This window comes from Propithecus coquereli, unplaced genomic scaffold (assembly GCF_000956105.1).
Source record: "Propithecus coquereli isolate 6110/MARCELLA unplaced genomic scaffold, Pcoq_1.0 Scaffold56, whole genome shotgun sequence".
NCBI lineage: Eukaryota > Metazoa > Chordata > Mammalia > Primates > Indriidae > Propithecus > Propithecus coquereli.
Window position 1 is genome coordinate 5,083,578 of NW_012151507.1, and position 22,779 is coordinate 5,106,356.

General features: G+C 40.6%; 1 protein-coding gene across 2 annotated transcripts in view; it reads left to right on the forward strand.

Moving 5' to 3' along the window:
• DNM3 (dynamin 3) overlaps window positions 1–22,779 on the forward strand; it is a 607,030-nt gene that overhangs the window by 199,585 nt on the left and 384,666 nt on the right. For both annotated transcript variants that reach the window (XM_012657777.1, XM_012657778.1), the window contains exons 7-10: window positions 2,303–2,445; window positions 4,497–4,632; window positions 6,972–7,039; window positions 10,276–10,414. In XM_012657777.1, coding sequence (XP_012513231.1) covers window positions 2,303–2,445; window positions 4,497–4,632; window positions 6,972–7,039; window positions 10,276–10,414 — 486 coding nt within the window. The remainder of the gene's footprint in view (window positions 1–2,302; window positions 2,446–4,496; window positions 4,633–6,971; window positions 7,040–10,275; window positions 10,415–22,779) is intronic.

Below are 22,779 nucleotides of genomic sequence, written 5' to 3' on the forward strand. Positions count from 1 at the left end.
AAAATTGAATGAATTTTGTACTGAAAGAGCTTTTCTTTCCTGGATGATCATTCTCTCTATTCCTTCAAGTATATTTATCCTATGTTTGAAACTAGGATAATTTTATTGCTGATACAATACGTACCAATATCTCTGACAATTTATATGGAAAAAAACTAGAAAAGGACATGAGGTTTTTGAGGAATTGAATGAAATGTCATTGTGTCTGGAGGGCAGAGAAAAAGGGAGTGAGTTATAAGAGTTGCAGTTGGAGGTGTAGGCAGTGGCTGGATCCTATAATGTTTACAGGCCAAGTCGAGGATTTTTACTCCTATCCAAAGGGCATTGAGGAGCAATTTAAGGGATCTGAGCAGGGGAACAACATGATCAGATCTGTGGGTTAAAAAGGAATACGGTATTGCAGACAGGAAGATCAAGAGTAGACCAGTTAAGAGCGAAACTGGGAAGGATCAGTTAAAAGTCAAAGACAGAAATTGTGGTAGATTTGATCTTGGTTAGGGCCAGTGGAGATGAAAGAAAAAGCACATTTGAGAAATGTGTAGAAAAATTGAGATTTTGGTGGTAGATGAGTACTGTTGGGTGATGGAGAGATGGAGTCAAGGTTAACTCTTGAGCATCCAGATAGTTACGAAGTCACCAAGGTGGGGAACGCTGAAGGGAAGATCAGGTACTTGATTTTGGACATGTTGAGGTTGTCACATCCAAGAGGAGAAGCTTAGCAGGTGGCCAAATATGTATGCCCACAGCAAAGACAAGAAGCCCTATTTAGAGACAATGTTTTAGCAGCTGCAGATGTTTGGCTGTTATTGAAGCCATGGACGGAATGAGATTGCTTTGGGAGAGAACAGAGAGTGGACAAAGAAGAGGCCTAGGACCCAGACCTGAGGAATTTCAATAACTACTGGTCTGATGAGAAGGTTGGGTTGTCCATGGAGGTGGAGAAGGTATATTCAGAATGGTTAGGAGAAAAATTAGAGGAGGTGGAGTCATGGAAGCCAAGGAAAGAAGTGTTTTAGAAAGCCAAGAGTGGTCCATGATGTTGCTTTGCTGTGGAGAGATCTGAGAAGCAAAAGGTGGAAATCAAGTGTTTTTAGTATTTGCCAGCTCACGTGGCAGTCAGGTGCTTGCTGTTACTCTTAGATTTGGGTCCTTGTTTGTCTCTTGTGACATTGCTATTGGGAAATGCGGTCCACTCCATTCTTGTGTTGCCTGCCTTGCAGCCTCAACAGCAACACATGCCAGGGACTAACGTAACTGTGGGCAGGAGAATAACATAAACTATTGACAGTTAAATAACTATAGATTTATTCAGGTAACCTCAGATAAACATAAAGATGATTTAAAATAGGTTCTTCAGCCAGTCTGGGTATATTAATTCTCCTTTTATTTTTCTTTTTCCTGCATTTCTAGGAAGTTTATATTCTCTCTTTCTCTTGATTTCAAATTTATTACTTAAGCAGTTCACAAAGGTTATGTTTTTTTCTTTTAATTAGGACTTTCTTTTAACTTCATTGTAATAGAACATAAAGCAGAGAGTTGAACATCTGGGTTTTTATCTCACTTTTGTTCTCAATTAATCATCTACTCTTCGACAACGTCTTAGAGAAATTTTCACTGAGCTTATGGCGCCGGCCGATCCCAGTGGGTGCGTCCAGCAGATGGTCAGGTCATGGCGTCAGAAGCACAGACAGCTTTCCCTCCCTCAGTCACGGGCATTTTATAGTCAGTCTGGTGAAGGCGCAAGTCAGTGACCAACCAGAGTTAGCCCGGGGCCTGGAGGTGGAGTACGGGTGAACACCTGCCTGGGCTGCGGAATGCAGAGGAAGTTAACAGCTGGCAGGGGCATGTGGCACCCTTGACGGCCTGAGCTCTATCAGTGTGGTAAGCCATGTAGTCTCGAGAACATCAGGCAGCACCTGTGACTCAGCTTCCTTCCTTTCTACCACAGTCTAACTTACGGACCCTTTCTGCAAGGGAGGTGATCTGACAAGTCAAATCAATCCATGCTAAGGTGTTACTGGGCAGCCTCCTTAGTAACATCAGCTGCATTTTAACAGGGGTTTCCCAAACATAAAGAGATAACACGTGAGCGACTCTAATTGAAGGAATTTTGAGTATCTCTGAAGGGCCGTGGAGGAGAGAGGTGATGTTTCTTCTCACTATCTATCTGCATAGTCTCAAATGTATATATGATTTTTGAACTTTTGAATGTTAGGAAAACAGTGGAGGCTGATTTTTATCTCATCAGTTAATGTTCAATCTGTTATGTCTGTATATGATTTTGTTGTGTTTTTTTTTTTAGCAACTTACCAACCACATTCGAGATACCCTGCCAAACTTCAGGAACAAACTGCAGGGACAATTGCTCTCCATAGAACATGAAGTAGAAGCCTACAAAAACTTCAAACCAGAGGACCCCACCAGGAAGACCAAAGCATTGCTGCAGTACGTCACCTTTCCCTTCCTTTGTTCAGCATTTCTAATTTCTTCAGTTTTCCTTTGCATTAGTCTGTTTGTCATGCTGTTTTCTAGGTTTAACAGAAGCAGCAAGTAAAATATGTTTCACAGTCACCCTTGAATCTTCATGTTTTATTGAAGAATAATTATAGATCTTATTCTGTAATTATAACTTTAACAATTCCTGTGCCCATTCCTGTGCCCAATTTAATTGTGTTTTTAAAATTGGCTTCGGTGAGTAAAACTAGTAGTGAAAACTCAGCAGAATTTTTTGTCCTTAGTCTTCAAAATGGGTAAATACAGATGAAAATGTCATTTGTATTAGTATTTTTCAGCTGTTTCTATTGATGTCAGTTGTGCTTATTAACTTTTTATTTCAATTATTTTATGTCATTTATCTGTGTGCATTTTTCAGTGGAATGAAAAACAAGGTACAGACAATAAGGCCATATTTAAATTTCTTTTTCGTTTTTTCGTAATGATTTTAATGCAGGCCTTTAAAAATGCAAATGTGGGAATCACCAAACATCTTTTCCCTCCTTTGTCATCTTCCCATCTTATCCACAGGTTACTACCGTTATCCCGAAGGGACATGGGGTAGGATGCAGAGTTGCCAGAGGATGGCCAGCTTGTTGTATCTTACATCTTTATTCTCTCCCTCAGCCCCTCCAGCTCCGTCTGTCCCTTCATCACTGTGCTGCAACTTGTGTCAGGTCCCTCCCAACCGGAAGACTCCCCTGCCCGGCTTGCTCATTCCAGGACACCTGCGCTCTACTAATGCTTAAGCCGAATCTTGAGGACAGATAAAAATAGCCAGGCAAAGCAGCAAGGGACAGAGAGAATGGTGTCCTGAGCAGAAGGAAAAACAAGTGTCAAGGCACAGGGGTAGGGGACATTTTGGGAAGTGCAAATGGCTTCCATATGGTTGGCTCGGAAGGCGCGTGGGATGAGTGGTGAGTGACGGGCGGAAGAGACAGCAGGGCCAGACCATAAAGAATCCTGGGAGATGGGTTAAGGAGGATGATTTTATTATCAAATTGTGAGGAGCTATTGAAAAACAAGGCCAGAGCTAGTGGTCAGAGGGCATGGAATCACAAATCTCTGTCGTTCTGGCAGGGTGAGGTCTGAGCTTGATGGGGAGAAACCCCACAGCAGGGTGGTCATCTAGAGGTGGCTTCGGTGATCCCAGGAGGCATTGCTCAGGGCTGACCAAGGCAGCGGGGGGGCGGGGGTGGGGAGAAGAGAAAGAGGTCAGTGGTCCGAGGGATGTTAAGAGGGGGAATGACCAACAACTGGGGTCGGGGAAAGGGAGGTGTGCAGGGTGCCCCAGACTCCCTGCCTTGGGTGGGTGGTGCCAGCCCCCATGAGGGGAAATTCAGAAATGCAGGAGAATCAGCAGTTTGGGAGGGAGAGAAGCTGAGAGGTTCAGTTTTGGGTGTGTTGAGTTCAAGGCAGCTAAGAGGAGATGAATGTGAGGTAGACAATGGGGCATATGGGCTACTCTCTCAATATAAAAACCAGTCTCTTTATAATCCTTGAAGGTATGGCACCCTGGAGATCACCTAGGATGAGTGTATAGGATGGGAGGAGAGACTGAGGCTGTGATATCGTGGGGAGGAAGAGTAGCTCACGGAGTATGGGGGTGCTTACCTGGAGCACCTGGAACTAGGCGATGGTGATGTCATGGGAGCTGAGATTTATTTGACTATTCTGCATAGAATTTTATGGCTTAACTTTAATTTTCGATTTAAGTATTCTTTAAATACCATTTCATGGTTGCAACCACATGAACAGAATGCAGTTAAAGACAAGTATTTTAAAAATATTTACTCTAATTAAATGCCTAAAATAAATCTTAACAATGTGTATTTCACGTAATCACATTCTGAGTGCCGAATAGAGCGTATTGTTCTTCCTGCCAGTAGGTGCCACTAAGAACTCCAGGAAAACGACACTCAAGAATAGCCGTATTAAAGTACAATGAGGAGTGTAAAGGCTTGTAACTTTAGCTTGAATTTATGCCTCTCTCACAATTACAGGATGGTTCAGCAATTTGCTGTGGACTTTGAGAAGAGAATTGAGGGGTCGGGGGATCAAGTGGACACCCTGGAACTCTCAGGTGGTGCTAAAATCAATCGCATTTTCCATGAACGCTTTCCCTTTGAGATAGTAAAGGTTTGTACCAAATGTTTTTTCTTCTTTTGTTCCACTCATTTCCATATTCTGTTTTTACAAAACTCTTGATAAAATACTATGTGAGTGGTATGGGACTAAGATACTTCTTTGAACAGAAACCTCCACACTCAGGTAGTGAAATTCAGGAGAGAAATATTACTGATGATTCTGGTTGTATTTAATGGGATTTAACTACATTTCATGTTATTTTAAGAAATGCTAATTGAGTTTCCTATGGTGTTTATTTGTTATCTAATTAATTTAAAAATATTTCTTCAGCACCTTCTATGCACCAAAGTGATCAAAACAGAGAAGGTCTTTGCTTATCTAGTGGGGAAAGGCAGAAAATTAATAGACAAAATGAGAAAATATCCTGTGCTTTTATGGTAACAGGAGGTGAGAGACACAGGCTGGTTGAGCCACTTTTAAAGGGGTTCTTGGAAAGGTTCTGTCTGAATAGGGGACATCTAAACCGTGCCCAGAATGGCATGAAGAGGTCAGGTGTGTAATAATCTGCGGGAGGAAGGGATCCTGATGAGGAAGGTCATTCAAGACAAGCAGCAACCTTGGGCAAAGCCCTCAAGCACGAAGGAGTTTGGCAGGTGAAGAACTGATGTGGCTGATGGAGGGAGGGGAGGGGTATGCAGTGAATTCTGGCAGGATGAGGTCTGACCTTGATGGGGAAAAACCCCAAAACACGGGTATGTGATGAATTCGGAGAGGAAAGAAGCATCCGGTTCATGCAGGGCTTGCTAGGTTGAGGTCAGATGTTTACGATTAACAATGGGAAGTTACAGGAGGGTTTCAACCAAAGGTGTGACTCGATTTGGTTGATTATTTTAAAAGAACATTATGTGGGCTGGATTGTAAAAGGACAAAGGACAAGTAAGGCAGGAACACAGTAGGGCCAGACCCTGGTGGATTCATTTTCTGTAGGACCTGAAGCTTCTACAGTTTTGAAGGCAAGAGGAACATAAACTTATAAACACATGATTAGGCACAGAGTCTTGGAAGAGGCTAGTGCAAGGGAGCAATCCTTAAAATTTGTAAAAATGCCCTGGTAAGAGAGGGTGGAGAGAAATGGATGGCATTGGAATTTCGGAGGTAAGTTTGGTAGGGCTTGGATTGATATGGGGAATGGAAGAAGGAAGATTCAAGATGGCTCCCGAGGCTTTGGCTTTCACAGCTGCATGAATGGTGGTGCCCATCCGATGAGGGAAACGGTAGCAAAGCTGTGTTTGTGTGGAGCTGTGAAGCAAGAGTTCTGTTTCGGACCTGCTCAGTGTAAAATGCCCAATAGGCAGTTAAGTAGTTTTGCGGACTGTGCTACTTGCCTTGCATACAAAGAGGTGGGTGCTTATGTCTTGGTGTGGGAGGCAGATGAGTAAATAGATAGTTTCATTAAGATGTGCTAAGTAAAGTGATAAACTTCAGCACAGGGTGCTATGGAAACACAGCCCACAGACTTAAATCCCAGCCCAAATGTGTAAGGGAGCCAGACTTCCAAGCCGAGTTGGGAAGGTTGAGCAGCTTGTTAAGCAGGAAGAGGTAAGGGTAGGAGAAGGGGATGTTCCAGATAAAAAGGGAGGAATAATACAAACTCTGAGCTGTGAGGCCACGGGGTGTGGATAGATACCTAAAGCAATTCATCGTCCTACGGCATAAAGTGAGGAGGAGAATGGACAGATAGTGAGGCTGCAGAGGCCAAGTCTCACAAGTCAGGGGCTGAACCCAGTGTTCCCTGGATATCCCTTCCAGGGCTAAGCTCTGTGACACTTTGATCCTACTTCCAAGCAGATTTATGGTTCTTAGGACTTCTGGGAAATATTTGTACAGCAATCTATCCTGTGTTGGCTTGGTGAAATATTAATTTTCTTTTATAAAGAGGCCTTGTGCTCAGGTGGTTAAAATGGCCGGGGACAAAAGGCAGCCATTGTTAGTTTCGGGACAGCTGTGCTGCTGTTGCGCATCAGGTGACACCCTCATTTATATACTGGCCTGTGCCCTCGAATTTACTGTATTCAGCCTAAGAATGAAGCATTATATATTTCAAATGAATGGCTAGATTTATGTCCAGAAGGCATGCTTTATGCATAGCACTCTGTATCTATACTAGGGTTAAAATCCGCTGCACTAAAACTCCCAGAAATCCCTAGTGTTCTATGTTGCCTTGAACTTTTTATATAAACAGATGTTTTGGCCATCTGGGTTTAGGTTAGGAAAGACATGAGTATCCATTTATTAATAACTAAGTCAAGTTATTCTTGTTCTGTATATTCAACAATATTATTATTCAGAGGAATTAAGTGTCATAACCACGGCTCATTTTGCATCTGCAGATGGAGTTCAATGAGAAAGAATTGCGAAGAGAAATAAGCTATGCAATCAAAAACATACATGGTATCAGGCAAGTGATTCGCATTTTTCTTGTCTTCAGTTCAAGCTACCATAAGAAAATTAATGTTTATGAATAGCTAGTAGAGTAGGCTTTTCATCACTGAACAGAATACAGAGGTGGGAGGAAGAAATAGGAAATCCTAGTTTTGCATTTCATGATAACTTCCTGCATTGTTGTAGTCAGTTTTTTCCAATTAAAAAAAGCAAAAACGCTCTCTGCACTCACAGCCCACACTGTGTACAATAGGGGATTCACAGATGAGCCTTTGGCTCTGTTTTCCAGAGATTTCAGTTTTAGGGAGGGAGACCCGATGTGCTCATAAATAATCATTGCTCACACAGAGAAAGGACAGATTAATTTTGACTGGAGTTGTGGAGCAAGACTGGGAAAGATTAATGAAGGTGCTTACTTTTGAGTTCAACCTTGCCTGTGGAGAGAATGATTTCAACAGGCCGACGTGTGTTGTGTGTGTGCGTGTGCTTGTGTGTGTGGACATGTATATGTCGGTTCAGGCTGCTATAACAAATTACCACAGACTGGGTGGCTTATAAACAACAGAAATTTGTTTCTCACGGTTCTGGAGGCCGGAAGTCTGAGTCAGGGTGCCAGCATGGTGAGGTTCTGGTTAGAGCCCTCTTCCAGGTTGCAGACTGCCAACTTCTCGTGGTACCCTCATGTGGCAGAAAGGGAGCTAGGTCTCAGACCTCTTCTTATAAGGGCACTAATGCCATTCATGAGGATTCCATCCTAGTGACCTAATTACCTCTTGAAGTCTCCACTTCCCTAATACCATCACATTGAGAGGTAGGGTTTCAACATATGAATTTTAGAGGGAACATAAAGATTCAGTTCATAATACTTTCTTTGAAGAGTTATGATAAGAAACGTGTTTTAAAATAATTTTTCTTGAGTTCATATAGAGGCTAAACATAATTTAATGAGCATATATTAACTTGAAGCATCCTGAATTAAGTTAATAAAACTTAGGTTGCCTAGTTCATGCATTACATCATAGAAAGGAGATGTCCCTGTCTGTTGTCAGTTGTGGCTTGGCATTTGCCAAAGGGCCAGTTGAGGTATTTTGGAAAAAGCCCTGTAAGCCTCGAATATTACCAGTATGGGTAAATATGAATTTGTAAAGCGAAAAGGAGAAAACATCTATAACTAAATCTAATGTTTTTCTTTTACTATCAATAAGGTTTCTAAGTTCCATATTTTATTTCTCCTCCATCAAATCCAGAATATATTTGATGTAAAAACTATCTTGCCACTTTAGCTGATCTAGTATATGAACAGATCTAGTATATGAACATGTTCACCTGATAAATGCAGTGGAACCAAATTGCATTTTTTTTGTGTCATGAAGTATTTTAACTCAATCAAATATGGTGCTTTTACTTGGCTTATAAAACTCCTTACCAGATACATTCTTGTTGATTATAAAATCTCAGTAATTCAGAATTATAGATTTCTGATTTATATGCATACCAACAGAAGAGATTGGTTGCTATTATTCTAGGGTAAATTTTCTGTAATGTGGTGAGAAAGACATAAAGTCCTGACTATAGGACATACTGATGGTGTGATTATTTAGGCCATTAAATATAATTAATTTGAAAAATTTTTTCCCCATTTGATTCCATTATATATCTGAGTAGTAGAAACCATCTTTGCATGAAGAGCCTGATGGAAGAGATGTTTTATTTTTATTCCTTGTTTTGCTAACACTGAGAGCCAATCATGAGCAAGGGATCGAGGCAGTCCTTGTGGGGATAAATAGAGTCACAACTCTCCCTACTAGGACAGTAATGGGACTAAAATATGTGCCTGGATGACTGCAGTGTGAAATAAATGTTGAGGTTCAGAGAAGGAAGACCTCCTCAAGGGCAAGGCTAGAGGAGTGTGGGGAAGTGGTTGATTTGGATCTGGGTTTTGAAACACTGGTGGGGTTTGGACAGGCCGAACTTGTGGAAAGGATGGAATGAATATTACAGGCAAAGGCAAAGACATAAAGTGTTAGTATGAATAAAGGCGATTGACTGAAACAGAGTGCATGCAAGGAGAGGGAGGAAAAGAACTACAAAGAAGACTAGAATCAGACAGTTGAAAATTTTTGATATTAGACTAAATGATTTGGATTTTATTCGGTACCCAATGTGGGGAAATTATAATGATAATGTATGATTATGATGGACAGCTGTAATCACACTACATTAGAATAGAAGTAGAGGTGAGCACAGCATACTAAGTAAATGAGAAAGGATGTTGAGTCAAGCTGGTATAAGGGAAGTAAGCGTTAAAGACATTTCCTCAAAGAGGTACTGCAGCACTGAGTGTTGAAGGAAGAGAAGTTAATCAGACAAGGAGAGGTGAGAAGGGAGGGGAAAAGCACCTAGAAGTGGGGAGGGCCCAGTGCCGAAGCCTGGACCCATAAGGCTTTAGTCGTGGCCATGCTCTGAATTCGTGGCCATGCTTTTCTCTATCCATCTTTTGTTTAAATTTGAGTAATCATTTTTCACTTTTTATGAAACACACACACCCACGTATATATTGGCTTCCCTGAGCTCCTGCTCAGCATAAGAAAAACATTATGATGATACAAATTTGAGTTAATTCCAGCCAGAAGGAAGATACTTTTTATTTTGGTAATAATTTATAGTTTTTGTAAATTCATAATCTAGGCATCTTGAAATATCGAAATTAATTCTTGGCTCCTCTTAGCATCTTCTTCCTCTAACAGCCCAGGACCTCGGGCTGGGAACCACCAAGCTCACTGTAATATAGCTCTGCAGAAAGAATAAATCATATAGTCCAGAAACTCCACTATTTCAGTGTACAAAAGTGAGGCTCACTTGCTACTCCACAAAGGGCAAGAGAGGACTGCTTTTGGAATCTTTTAGGTATTTAAATTTGGGACACAATAGAAATAGTGTAGCATTTCTTTTTATTGCTATGAAACAGTGAAATAAGACAAATTACAGTTAAATATTCATTAAAAGTCATGTTGTATGCCATGTAAACATTTTGGGCGCTGTTTTTAGCTAGTGTTAATCTATAGATTGGGACTTATGGTTTAGCAGTAATAACGATATTATAATGGTGCTATGGGTAGAACAAATCACTCTGTGACTTTTAAACTTGGTCTATTGTATGCTTAAGTGGAATGTTAATTTAAACATTTTTCAAAAGATCATTAAATATTACTCAATTTTTAACAATCTCATGTGCTGTTTTCTTACATTCAGGACGGGGTTGTTTACTCCAGACATGGCGTTTGAAGCAATAGTCAAGAAACAGATTGTAAAGCTGAAAGGGCCTTCCTTGAAGAGTGTAGATTTGGTAATACAAGAATTAATCAACACCGTCAAGAAGTGTACCAAAAAAGTAAGTTTGAAATGATTTACCTTTCCAGTAAGTGACTGTTAATGTTTGGTTTATCCATCTTTCCTGTCTCGTTGTGTGGTTCTCTTTCCCTGACAGCACCCCCCTACCTCGCTTCGTTATAAATGTTGTGTGTTTGCCCAAGGGGAAGGATGGTGGAAAGTACTGAGTGGGGATTGCTTTCGTGATGGGCAGACATACTGTCTTCTATCATTCCAAATAGGGTTGCTTAGACCAGACAGAGTATATCTTAATCAGCTATATTTTTTCTTATAGTGTTAAACAGATAAACATGACTAGGTAAATGTACCGAACTCATTTTTGCTATGGTGCATGGATGGGGGTAATTGTTAGGAGAAGGCACTCGTTGATATTGTGTGTATCGGGAAGAAAATTCTTCTAAATTATAAATGAATTCCACTTGAGCCTGGGCGTTCTGAGAAGAGGCAGTGTAGTATAGTAGTTAAGAGCCCAGCCTCTGAGTTCCAGTTACCTTAGAGCCACATTCAAATCCTGGCTCTGATACTTACTTTCTGTGTGACTGTAGGCATCATACTTAATCCCTCTAGTTTTGTTAACTTATCTCTGAAATGGGGAAGATGATGATAATAATACCACCACCCTGGTGAGGATTAAACAAACTGACGCCTGATGCCATGGGGCACCTAACACACTGGTTAACCACAGAAAGCGCTCAGTAAACGGTGGCTGGTCTGTAAATTACCACTCTAGTAGCAACCAGCATTTGCTACCCTGAGTATCTATCGAATCTCTGCTGTAGAGTGATGGGGACAGACTTCCCAGTTGGGGGACAGCTCACTGAGGAATACGAAGGATGTGTGCTGAATTCCTTGGAACATGAGAGGGGTACCTTGCAGTAGAAAATGTGAGAGAATTGGTGATGGTGCCTAGGGCAGGGTAGGCTTCCCCATGACAGTTAACACTGGTATTTTGAGTGTTTCTTCAAAGTATAGATACTTCTGTTTTTGTTATTTTTGTTACCTTTCCTTTTATATATGGATACTAGGAGAGTAACCTTTGTGGAAAAACCAGTGGCAAGAAAGAGAAAGAATGAGAGAGACAGAGAATGAATATGAATATTGGTCCCCAGTTACCTGGCAGAAAACTCAGGTGAAGAAAAGATGCACATAGAGAAGCGAGCAGGCTGAGTTGCTAGATGTGAATGTAAAAGGAAAGGAGGAAGTGGAACTAGTTTGGGAACCAGAAGTAACTCTGGAGGTTCAGACTCCTGCTCTAGAGCTCTTGCTATTCTTCCACCTTGTTCCCTAAACTCCTGGTCTCTCTTCTCCAAAACACAAAAAGCCACAAGAGTTAAGGATGGAAGGACAGGGAAAAGAATGCACATGAGGAAGAAAAAAATCGATCTTTATATCAGTTCTCCATTTGAAAACTTGAAGCCAGTTAATAATACTTCACATTCCTGCTGTCCTTGTCTACTCTTCAAAATGCAACCTATCTTGTCACCTGTACATTTAAAGCTCTCTTAATTGATCTCTTATCTGACTGACAGGATTAACCGATACTGCATTTCCCAATTAACCATAAGGATTGCCACCCTCAGCCAGAAGGCTTCTCTTTAGGTTGTCCATGTTCTCTTGCTCCTGCCAATTAACCTGCCTTCTTTTTACAAAGATTAGTTGTGTTTGTCCTCAAACCTGTTTATCCAGTGTATTTCTTATTTTAATTATATCCTTTAAATGAAGAGTAAATCAGCTGATCAAATGCAGAAAGACTTTGAGTTTTATTTCTGTGAAAACTAAGCTGAATGCTTTGAAAAGATGTGATACATGTTAGCTACAAAAGCTTCGCTATTGCCTAGGTGTAGGCAGTATAACGGTAAAAAAAAATGTGTGTTTGGAAAGGGGGTTTACAAAAATCTAGCTAGGTTCCACACTGATGATTTCACAAGTGTCTTCAGGTTCTCCCTCCACTTTAAAGAAAGCAAAACTGGAAACGGTAGATGATGAAGGATGTGGTTTATGTAGGACGGAAGATGCATGACTGCAATCAGCAGATCCATATGCACAGAGCAGGCCTTGGCCTTACATCAAAAGATTGGCACATGTGTGTACATTTATGTTTTAAGTTATATAAAGTGTTTATGGTATGTATGAATCATTTTTTTTTTTTTTATCATTTCCCATTTTATCCGACTTACTGGAAAACCAACAGTCAGTTCCGATGGCATGGGATGAGACAGCTTGTTCCCAGACACTTTTTGGCTTCTATCCTTGTTCTCTATCCTTTGAACCTCCCTTTCCATGATGCTCCCTGGATCAGTCTCCTATATGTGCATATTTTTACTGTCTTCTCTAAACAGTCTATAGTTTGCCTTAAATAAAATAAATAAAATCAAACCTAGCCTTCTCCCTGAGGTTACTGTTTACCCCGTAGCTTTCTTCAGTGAAGGATATTTATTGCCCCAAACCAGAAAAATCTAAGGGCCTCGATCGGGAATGACATTTGCCTACTTCTCCTTGAACACTATTCCTTCACCTTCCTGTAAAAATCTTCCGTGAAGGCCAAGGTGGTACCAGCTCCGCCACGCCCTTCCTTGTATCTGCCACTCCCATCAGGTCCCCGGTCACTCGCTTACATTCATCAGGGCCTTTAGGACCCAGCTCACAGTTTTCCTCCCTCTCCCAAATTCCCTCTCAATTTGGAAGACTTCAGTGTCCGCGCAGAGAGCAGGTCCAACACCCGGCAGCTACCGGCGTTTGAGATCTTGGGCTCCAGCGGCTCTCCGGTCAGTCCATGCCGGCATCACGCTTCCGTGACCTCTTCTGGCCCTCGTCATCATCAACAAATGTTCTACCAAGAAATTGTGAACTCTAAATCTAGGGTTTGCGGAATGCTGATCACCGCCCCCTACCCTCTTTGGATTTTAAGCCAATTGGCAAATTAATAGAAGAGCTCTAGTTTGAAAGTTTGAAATTTAGTGTCCACTTTACCGCTGGTGGATCTAGACTGGGACATGTGGCTGGGACTCGCCGCTAAACCTCAGAGCCCCACGGAGGATGGGTGGAGCAGATGCGCATCCGCCTTTAGCTTTCTGATCTGCTACTTCGAGTCTGCTTGGATTAACTTTGCCACCCGAGGAAACTCCAAGGCTGATAAAATTTACCATTTGTCTTCATTTCCCTTTCTCCCAGGTTCCTGAAGAGCTTGGAGATAATCGTCCATTTGTGTGAATTGGTGCCACAATATGTTCAGTCTCCTACCTATAGCCTCATCTTCAGTGCCGCACAGTCACGCTGCGGCGTATTATCCATTGGTGACTTCCTGTGTTCTCCACGACAGTGACGTTACACTTCTAACAGTCTCTTCCAGGCACACTCATCACTTTCATCCTCACGTTCAGTGATGGTTTCGCAGAGGAAATAAGGCCCATAAACGAGAACATCGATTTCTTGTCTTCTAAGCCCTGAATGTACCTGCATTCACGGCCGCACTCCCTCCTTCCCTCCGTCTCTGGTGAGGGGGTACCCTGACCAAAGCGGGCTTCCTTTCTGTTCTCTCACCTCCCCAGGGAAAATATTCTTTTATTTCCTGAATCATCACCTTCTCCGTCACATTAAAAAAAAATCAATATATAAATATATTTACATCTGTCATGATTTAAAAAGAAGCAGTGACAAAGACCTATCTACTGCCCTATTTCTTTCCTCTTCAGGGCCAGACTTCTTGGGAAAACAGTAAATTATGCTTCGTTATCTTTACTGTCTCATCTCCAGCAAACTTCTCAGCAGAAATCTGGCTTCCGCCCCACTGCTCTATGGAAATGATTATGGCCAAGGCCAGCCAGAGTCCTGATTGCCAAGTCTAATGGACACTCTTATCTCTGATGCTATGTTCTGCCCTCTTTTTGAAGCTGACACTCCTCTCTCAGGGTTTCTCTTCCATCCTTCTCTTGATTTCCTCCTCCACTTCCTTCAAGCGTGTCTGCCTTTGCCTGCCTCTCCACACTGGAATCCTCCGGCGCTTGCTCCTGCTTTTCTTCCTGTCTCATTATGTTTTCTCCCTGGCAGATCACACCTTCTGTAGTTCAACTACCGCTCAAAATATTGGCGATTCCCAAATCTATACCTCCAGCTCAAGCCTCTTTGCAGTCTACAGACTACTGGTACTATTCTTCTCTTTCCTAAGGCCCTAAATGTTTATTTGATTTTATTTTTTTCATCTGGATCACTCTAGTAGCTTCCTAACTGATCTTTCTACCTCCAGTCTGGTCACCTCAAATTCATCTCACCCACTGCTATCAAAGTTGACCTTTCTAAAATACAGATCTATATTTTGCCTATATCCTTAAAATTATTCAGTGGCTCCTCAGAGCCTTGAGAATAAAGTTCAAATCATTTGGGTTGTATTTAGTTTTCCTGTCTGCTCTCTGAATACCTCTCCAGCTGCATCTGTGGTCCCACTGCTTGCTTCACCCATCCAAAGTGATTTGCCCTTTCCCCAAAGATTGTTCATGCCTTTGGCCTTCGCATGTCTGATTCCTGTTTTCTAGAACATCTCCCTTTCCCTCCTGGCTCTACTGGCCATCCCCTCTCGTTTTTCAGGTCCAGCTCAATCATCATCTTTTCCTTAATATCTTCCTGGAGGGCCTCTGTGAGTCCATTCTCATCTCTAACCTCACTCCTTTCCGAGTGCTTCGGTTGGTAGCCTATTCCCATCATAGCACTTAAGATTCTGCATCGTGATTTGTGTATGTGACTACCTCCTCTTGCCGAGTGTAAGCTCCTTTTATCCTCTTCTCCCTAGTACCTAATACAGCGACTGACCCCACGTAAGGGACATTCTATAAATACTAACACTTTAGAGGTTCTAAAGTTACCCTGAGGCCAAAGAAATATGTACTTGGTTTTAAAACAGTATTTTAGTCATTTCTTTTAAAATGATAAAATTTAGGCAGGTCTCCTGTCAAACATCTATCTTTTTCTTTACACTTCGTTTTGATGTTCTTGACTCTTGGCCTCGTTAGGTCTGCCTTCAACTTCTTTTATTTTAAAACCAGTGTAATTAAAATGTTTTGCAAAGCATAACAATCCTAATTAGAGTTAAATATGTCAGGACTTTATTGCTTGCCCCCTTTTGAACATGAGCCATAGATAAGGTGACTATGTGATTTATTGTCCAATGCAGGAGATTTTCAGGGGGGTGCTATTAATACTTTCGCTGGAGTAACAGGAGTAAACCAAGACTTCCCCAGGCAATGTGGAAATGTAGAGCTAGTCCAGCTATATTGTAATTATATATCTATATGTGTATATTTCTCTTACAGCGTTTATATATATAAACTTAAAACACTGTTTTCATTTACAACTCCTCATGTTGGATGCCTTATGTGCAAAAACTTTAACTGTTTTTTTCTTGAGCCACATAAATAAACATCAGTGAAAAACATATGGCATTTACGTGTGTTCAAATAACAAAGCACAAAGCTAGACTTCTAACCCGGGGGAGTGCATTTCTTCTCACACATTTTCTCACTGTTGTCTCTGGGGCACTGGAGGACAAGAAAGGAACATTAGAACTCTATGAGCTATTTGGCGTCACTCCAGGGACATCTCAACTTCGGGATTTTTCTGGTGGGCATCACTTTTCAGCTGCTTTTCTTTACCCTCTCTCCTCCAGCGCATCGTCACGGGGTGCTGAAGTTCTTTTCAGGAAGCACTGAGGGGAACAACTTGTTTTTTTTAACCACGGTTTAGCAACTATGCCATTTAATGGCCTCTTGGGAAACCACATTCTTGGATCACCATCGTACCAATTAATTGATTTTTTTTTTTTTTTTTTTTTTGCTTAGGAAAAAAAATGGTTTTACAAAAAAAAAGGATACCTTAGTTGGCTATTAGAAATAGAGGGAAAGATTTTCCATTAAAAAGTGCTGTTAGAAGAAATGCTGAATTTTGTGTCTCGTTAGGCAAGTAAATGTTTGGTCCTGAATGCTCATATCTAAACGAGTGAATCCAAAGTCCTACGTGATCTGGCCCCACTTCTCATCTCATCTCCTGCCCCCTCCCTGAGCAAGTTCACTCCAGCTACACTGGTTTCCTTGTTTCTTCAACAGGCCAAGGAAATATGACTGGTGCCTTTGCATTTCTACTTCTGGATGTTGGAAATGGTCTGCCTCAAGATATCTGCATGTACCACACCCTTGCTTCCTTTTCGTCTCTGTTCAGATGCCCCTGCTCAGACTCTTCCTCTGACTTTCCTGTCTACAGTTGCACAGCCCTCTCCCTAAACACACACACACACACACACACACACACACACCACTGTTCATCATCTGCTTAAGAAACTTTATCTTTGCAGTGCATATGACTCTATGAATTATACCATCTATGTCTTTTGCTGTTGTTATTGTTGCAGGACAATAAAGGGGCCTTGAGCAATGTAAGCTCCATGAGAATAAGGACTTGGTTTATAAAGTTTGTCACTTTATTTGCAACCCCTAAAATAGCCAGACTTTCAATAATAATTATGGAATGAATAATGGAAAGAATAAGTGGATTGTGTGTCATTGACTTGGCAGATAATGATCAGTTTGGCTGAAGTAGGATGAAGGAGACTGGCTGCAAAGCGTTATACTCCAATAAGGCTTTCTTTTAGGTCCAGACGTGCTGGTGTTTTTATGCTATATCAAAAAGACTTACATTTCACTTTATCTGATGACTGACTGCCCGGTCAAACTCTGTGCTGTGCTTTGCATGTAGTTGCTGCCTCAGGCAGCAGGCTTTGGTACCCAGGCCTCACATCAGGCTGGTTATTAAGGTTTGAGCCTTTTATTGGGTATTGTAGAGAATTCTGGCCTGGGACTTGGCTTTAAAGGGATAGAAATCTCACCTTTTAATCTTACAATTCATTAAAGCATTTGTGATCTTTACAGTTGGTTCTTAATTTGTAATTTACCATGGCCCCTGATTTTCCTCCTACCTTCTGTTTTGATTTTTTTTCCATTTTAACTTCTCATTAATATGAATATATCTACCAGAGATAAACTTGAGAAAAGAGAGCTGAAACCTGATTATGACCTTCAGGTATTGTTTGCCACAGTGTCAACCCACTCTGACCTCCTGTTTGGATGTTTTCTGAATCACTTAAAGAAGACACTGTCCCTCTTTTGACTGTTTTTCGGTTTTAATTCACCCAAGTTAGGACTTTTTGTTCCTTAGCATTTGATAAATATTAATGATACTACAATTCTTTTCATTTCTCTGTTTAAAAGTTTTTCTATCACATACCTCACCATTTCTTCTACTATTTGTAGAAAATATTTGAGGTTTCCAGATTTGGGATTTGCCCACCTGGAGAAGAACACTATTTATTTCTCTCTAACCACTTTACCCTAGTTCACTTGGTTGGGATCTGGCCCCTTTCCTCTTTCTACTAACTTCACTGAGGCCTTCCTAGACTTCTTATATGCTGCTCTTAACATATAGAACACCTCAGAAAGAACTTTCCCATCCACCGCTGGGTAATTTAAAAGAAACTCACCATTTCTTGTTTGCTTTATATTAGAATTGCTTCTCAATTGTTGTAAATGTGAATGTACCTGTTTTTTCTTTTCTCACAGCAAATGCGTTGTTCTCAGATGAATATTTTCTCATCTCATGAATAAATCTAACCATTATGCCATGCACAAATAAAGGATTACTAGGGACTTAGGGTGGGCTTTAATTCACAGAAAATGGTATAAAATTATTGTATGCTTTCATGAAGAGTACAATTATTATTGCTACTCAGTTTGCAGCAAGCTTTTTGATAAAAACAGAGCCCCTATCTTTAGGTCAGCCAAACCAATCAAGTCAAGTGATGTGCATAGAAGAAATTTTATTCTGGTTTTAATTTATTTTCTTAGCGATATTTGGTATGGAACTATGAACAAATGGTTACCTAATAACCCAAGTCTTGCTAGAGGCATCAGCTTTGTTATTCTTAAAGCTGTAGGAATCTGCCTGGTCTCATGCCTGTTTCAAGAGACATCAAATAGCATGGCTCTTATGATTAATTGTTAATACATTTTATAAGTGCGTAATTTTTGTTTCATTAGATAGAAATGTCTCCCGAGTGATTTTTTTTTTTTTTTCCCTCTAGGGAAAAATGTGGTCCATGCATAAATTAAATTTTTATATTGAGGTTCTCACCAAAATAATGAAACACTACCCTAAATAATAATTAATATATTGGACTTTATTAAAACGTGTTTTGCTGCTTTCTGTAAGAAAGTATACAATTAAAATTTTCTCTTAGAATTAAATGTTGAAAGTTTTGATTCCTAAAGTCATGTATATTGTACTCTCTCCATTGAATCTTCCTTATTATTTAAGGATATTCAATGTAATTTGAACAATAAGCTATTTAGAAGTAATTTTTTATTTAATAGATGTACAGCTTCTACTGGAAGTTTCACTATTATGTGAGCACCAAATTCTCAGACACCTTCTCATAGCAAGTTTAGGCATTTATTTCTTTGTGTTTTTCCTTTTTAAAAAATATTTCTCTCATATGACTGTATAGTCAATCTACTACTTGAGACTGTGAGGTTTTTAATATCGGGTTCCACAAGCATGGAGCTGGGTGATAACAGTTGCCCAATGAATGACAGATGCAATATAAATTCAGGAGTATAAAATTATTGTAACTTAATTCCTTGATCCTATATAAACCAATTTACAGAACATTTAAAAAATATTTAAAAAATCAATAGAGAGTAAAGGTCTAAAGATGGTATCTTCTAGATCAATATTATTCAGATGTACATGATTAGAATTTTGGTGATTTTTACAAAAAAAAAAAAATTCTTCCACCTGTAGTCTTTTGACATCCAGAGCAAAAGAGACTGAAAATTGTAATCATTTCAATGGTTGAGGAAACTGTGATTGTACCATAAATAAGAAACAGAAGAAAGGTGAGGGAGCCAACTGAGTGATCAGAGTCGAGTATGTTTTAAAGCTAAGTGGAGCGCCACACACGCTAAGCTGAGACTTCGTTGAATGGGCTAGGGAAATGAGTGGCAGAAAGCCTAATCAGAAACTATTTCGGATGTCAGTAGGACACTTTTTTTTTTTTGGCCCTCTTCCTATATGTATCTTAAGAAGAATTGGGACTAGAGCTTTACATTTGAGAGCCAGCAATGAAAACCAAGGTTTTGACTTTTGTACTCCCACAACCAGTTCAAGGTCAACCAGCTAGTAACCAAACTAGTTTTATTACTGCCTTCCAGCGATGCCTAGGTCTCACACTGCTTGGTGTCTTCTTCAATGTTTTTCCTCCTTTGCCTGTAAGGCAAGAACTGTAAGGACAGTTCTTCTAGTATGTTCCCTTTTCTTCTGTTCCATTTACTATTTAGGGTTATTGATTTCCAGTTGACCTAATTGTAAGTACAAAATTATGGCTCTGGCAGGTTCGTTTCCTGGTAAAATTGAGTGCATGGTAGTAAGCTTGGGAAGGTCTGAAGACAGACAGACACACACACACACACACACACACACACACACACAAATCTTCCTGCCAAGGCCAGTAGATTGGAGGCATTCTTAGATGTCTCTACTTCATGGGATATTCTTGTCATTTTGGCCTTTCCCTGACTTAATGATGGCCATGTACCGGCCTGGGGTCCTTCAGCTGTCGTCAAGTATTTAGTTTCTGAATAAATATTTATATTGCCACTCTTTGGTGGCTTTAAAAATAACCTTCTGCTGGAATCTACTTCCTAAATGTTGTTAAAGGCATTCCACTCCTCCTTGGTAGACTACTATTGCTGTATAGTTTACTTCTCTAAAGCAGTGCGATTCTATAACAATGTGGCTGGCATTGAAAAGCAAGCATCCCGCACCATCCAAGGGATGGACACACTTGAAACGGACTTGGTGGGGGGGCAAGGGCAACATATGTAACCTGGATATCTGTACCCCCATAATATGCTGAAATAAAGAGAAAAAAAGCAAACATCCCTTGATAGCTGGGGATGCTACCTGAGTTCAGGAAAGCAACAGTAGCTCAGGTGGCCTAAGGCAGGCTAGTGGTTAGTGCCAGATATACCACTCGTGTTTGCAATAGTCAAGAAGGACTGGTGTTGATCAGCTATCCCTTCCATACTCCGAAGGCTTTTTAAAAAGCCTTCACAAAAGGCTTTTGTGGCTTTTTAAAAAGCCACAAAAAATAGCTTGCAGTATTCTCAGAGTGTCAAAAGGGGTTCTGGAGTGATAGTTTTCCCTGCAGAATGTTTCCAAAATGGGAAGCGGAAGCTCCATTTGTATCTTGCAATAATTCATAAATAAGCCCTCAAATGAGCATACATATCAGGATTCAGATTAAGAGTGCTAGTGAGTGAGTGATGGACTAGTGACCTCATGAAGAGACACTGGGCCGTGATTTTTTTTTTTTTTTTTTTTAAAACAGAGTCTCATTCTGTTGCCTGGGCTAGAGTGCAGTGGCATCATCATAGCTCACTGCAACCTCAAACTCCTGGGCTCAAGCAATCCTCCTGCCTCAGCCTCTCGAGTAGCTGGGACTACAGGCATGCGCCACCATGCCCGGCTAATTTTTTCTGTATATATTTTTAGTTGTCCAGCTAATTTCTTTCTATTTTTAGTAGAGACAGGGTCTTGCTCTTGCTCAGGCTGGTCTTGAACTCCTGAGCTTAAGCAATCCTCCCACCTTGGCCTCCCAGAGTGCCAGAATTACAGGCGTGAGCCACTGCGCCTGGCCGTAGTCCATTTTCTGTTGCTTATAACAGAATACCTGAAACTGGATAATTTATAAAGAAAAAGAATTTGTTTCTTACAGTTTGGGAAGCTGAAAAGTCCAACGTCTAGAGACTGTATCTGGTGAGGGCCTTGGTGCTGGTGGGGGCTCTTCTGCGGAGTCCCAAGGCAGTGCAGGGTATCGTTCACATGGTGAGGAGGCTGAGCCTGCTAACGTGCTAGCTCAGGTCTCTCGTCCTCTTCTTAAAAGCTTCCAGTTCCATTCCCATGATAGGCCATTAATCCACGAATGGACCAGTCCATTCACGAGAGCAGAGCCCTCATGACCCAATCACCTCTTAAAAGCCCCACCTCTCAATATTGTCACATTGGGGATTAAGTTTCAACTAGTTTTGGAAGGGACAAGTATTCAAACCATAGCATTATGCTCGTGTGTAATCACATTATACATTTAATATCATGATTCTCTTCACTTGGTATCATAAACACTTTACCATGTTATTAGATATTACCAAAAAAGTGATTTGAAATGGCTACACTATATTCCGTAAGGGGATCTACCTTAATTTATTTAACATCACTGGATATTTAGGTAGTTTATACTTTTGTTTGTTTATTTGTCTCATTATTGCTAATCCAACTAATACTGTGATGAATGCTCTTATCATTTTAGTCTAGAATCCTGTGAGGTAATTAGGTTGGAGTTTGTGTGTGTGTGTGTGTGTGTGTGTGTGTATAAGGTTTTTAATACATATTGACAAATTGCTTTCCAGAAAGATTGTTTGTATTGACATCCCTTCAGCAAGTTTAAAATGTGCTAATCTCAGTATACTTTCACCTATGATAAGTCTTATAAAAAATAATTATAGCAATTTGCCAACATAATAGTTATTGGAAAAAATTCTAATGGGAATTAATCTTTTCCTGGAATAAGCCATGGATGTGTCCACTTTTCTCCATTTCCACTGCTGCCATCCCAATAGAAGCCACCATTGTTTTTTCTGAATTGCTTCAATACCAGAACTCCTAACACGCTTGCACGGATTTTCCCGACGTGGCCCCTGTCAACCTTTCTAGCTTTGCCTCAAGACCATCCTTCTTAATTTCTGTACTAACCTTCCTTTATTTCTTTCACCACTCATTGCCCCTCTCCCCTCCATGCCTTCACACATGTTCCTTTCCCTGGTAAGCTTTGTCTTCCCCACAGCTGTTCTCACGCACCTTTGCCTGACCAAGTCCTCCTTCTGGAGTAGGGCTCCTTAGACATCCTCATAGCAACCCACTCTTTTTCTTCCTTATGTTGAAAATAGCTGTAATTAATCCATTCACTTTTGTAAACTACGTTTTAAATAATTACCTGCATAATTTAGATGGAGTGATTGACATGCATTCTTTCCATAGTTTTGCAAAAAAATATGCACACGTACACATTTATTAGGGGAGAATTAAAAAAATTAAAATAGTCTGTGTGGTTCGTGGAATGAATCATCCTCAGAGAATAATGACAAGACCATGAGCTCCAGACTCCTAGGACTTGGTTTGGAATCCTGGACCCACCATTTATGAGCTGCTTAGTCTTGGGAAGGTTACTTGACCTCTTCTGCTTCACTTTCCTCCTCTATAAAATGGGGTTAA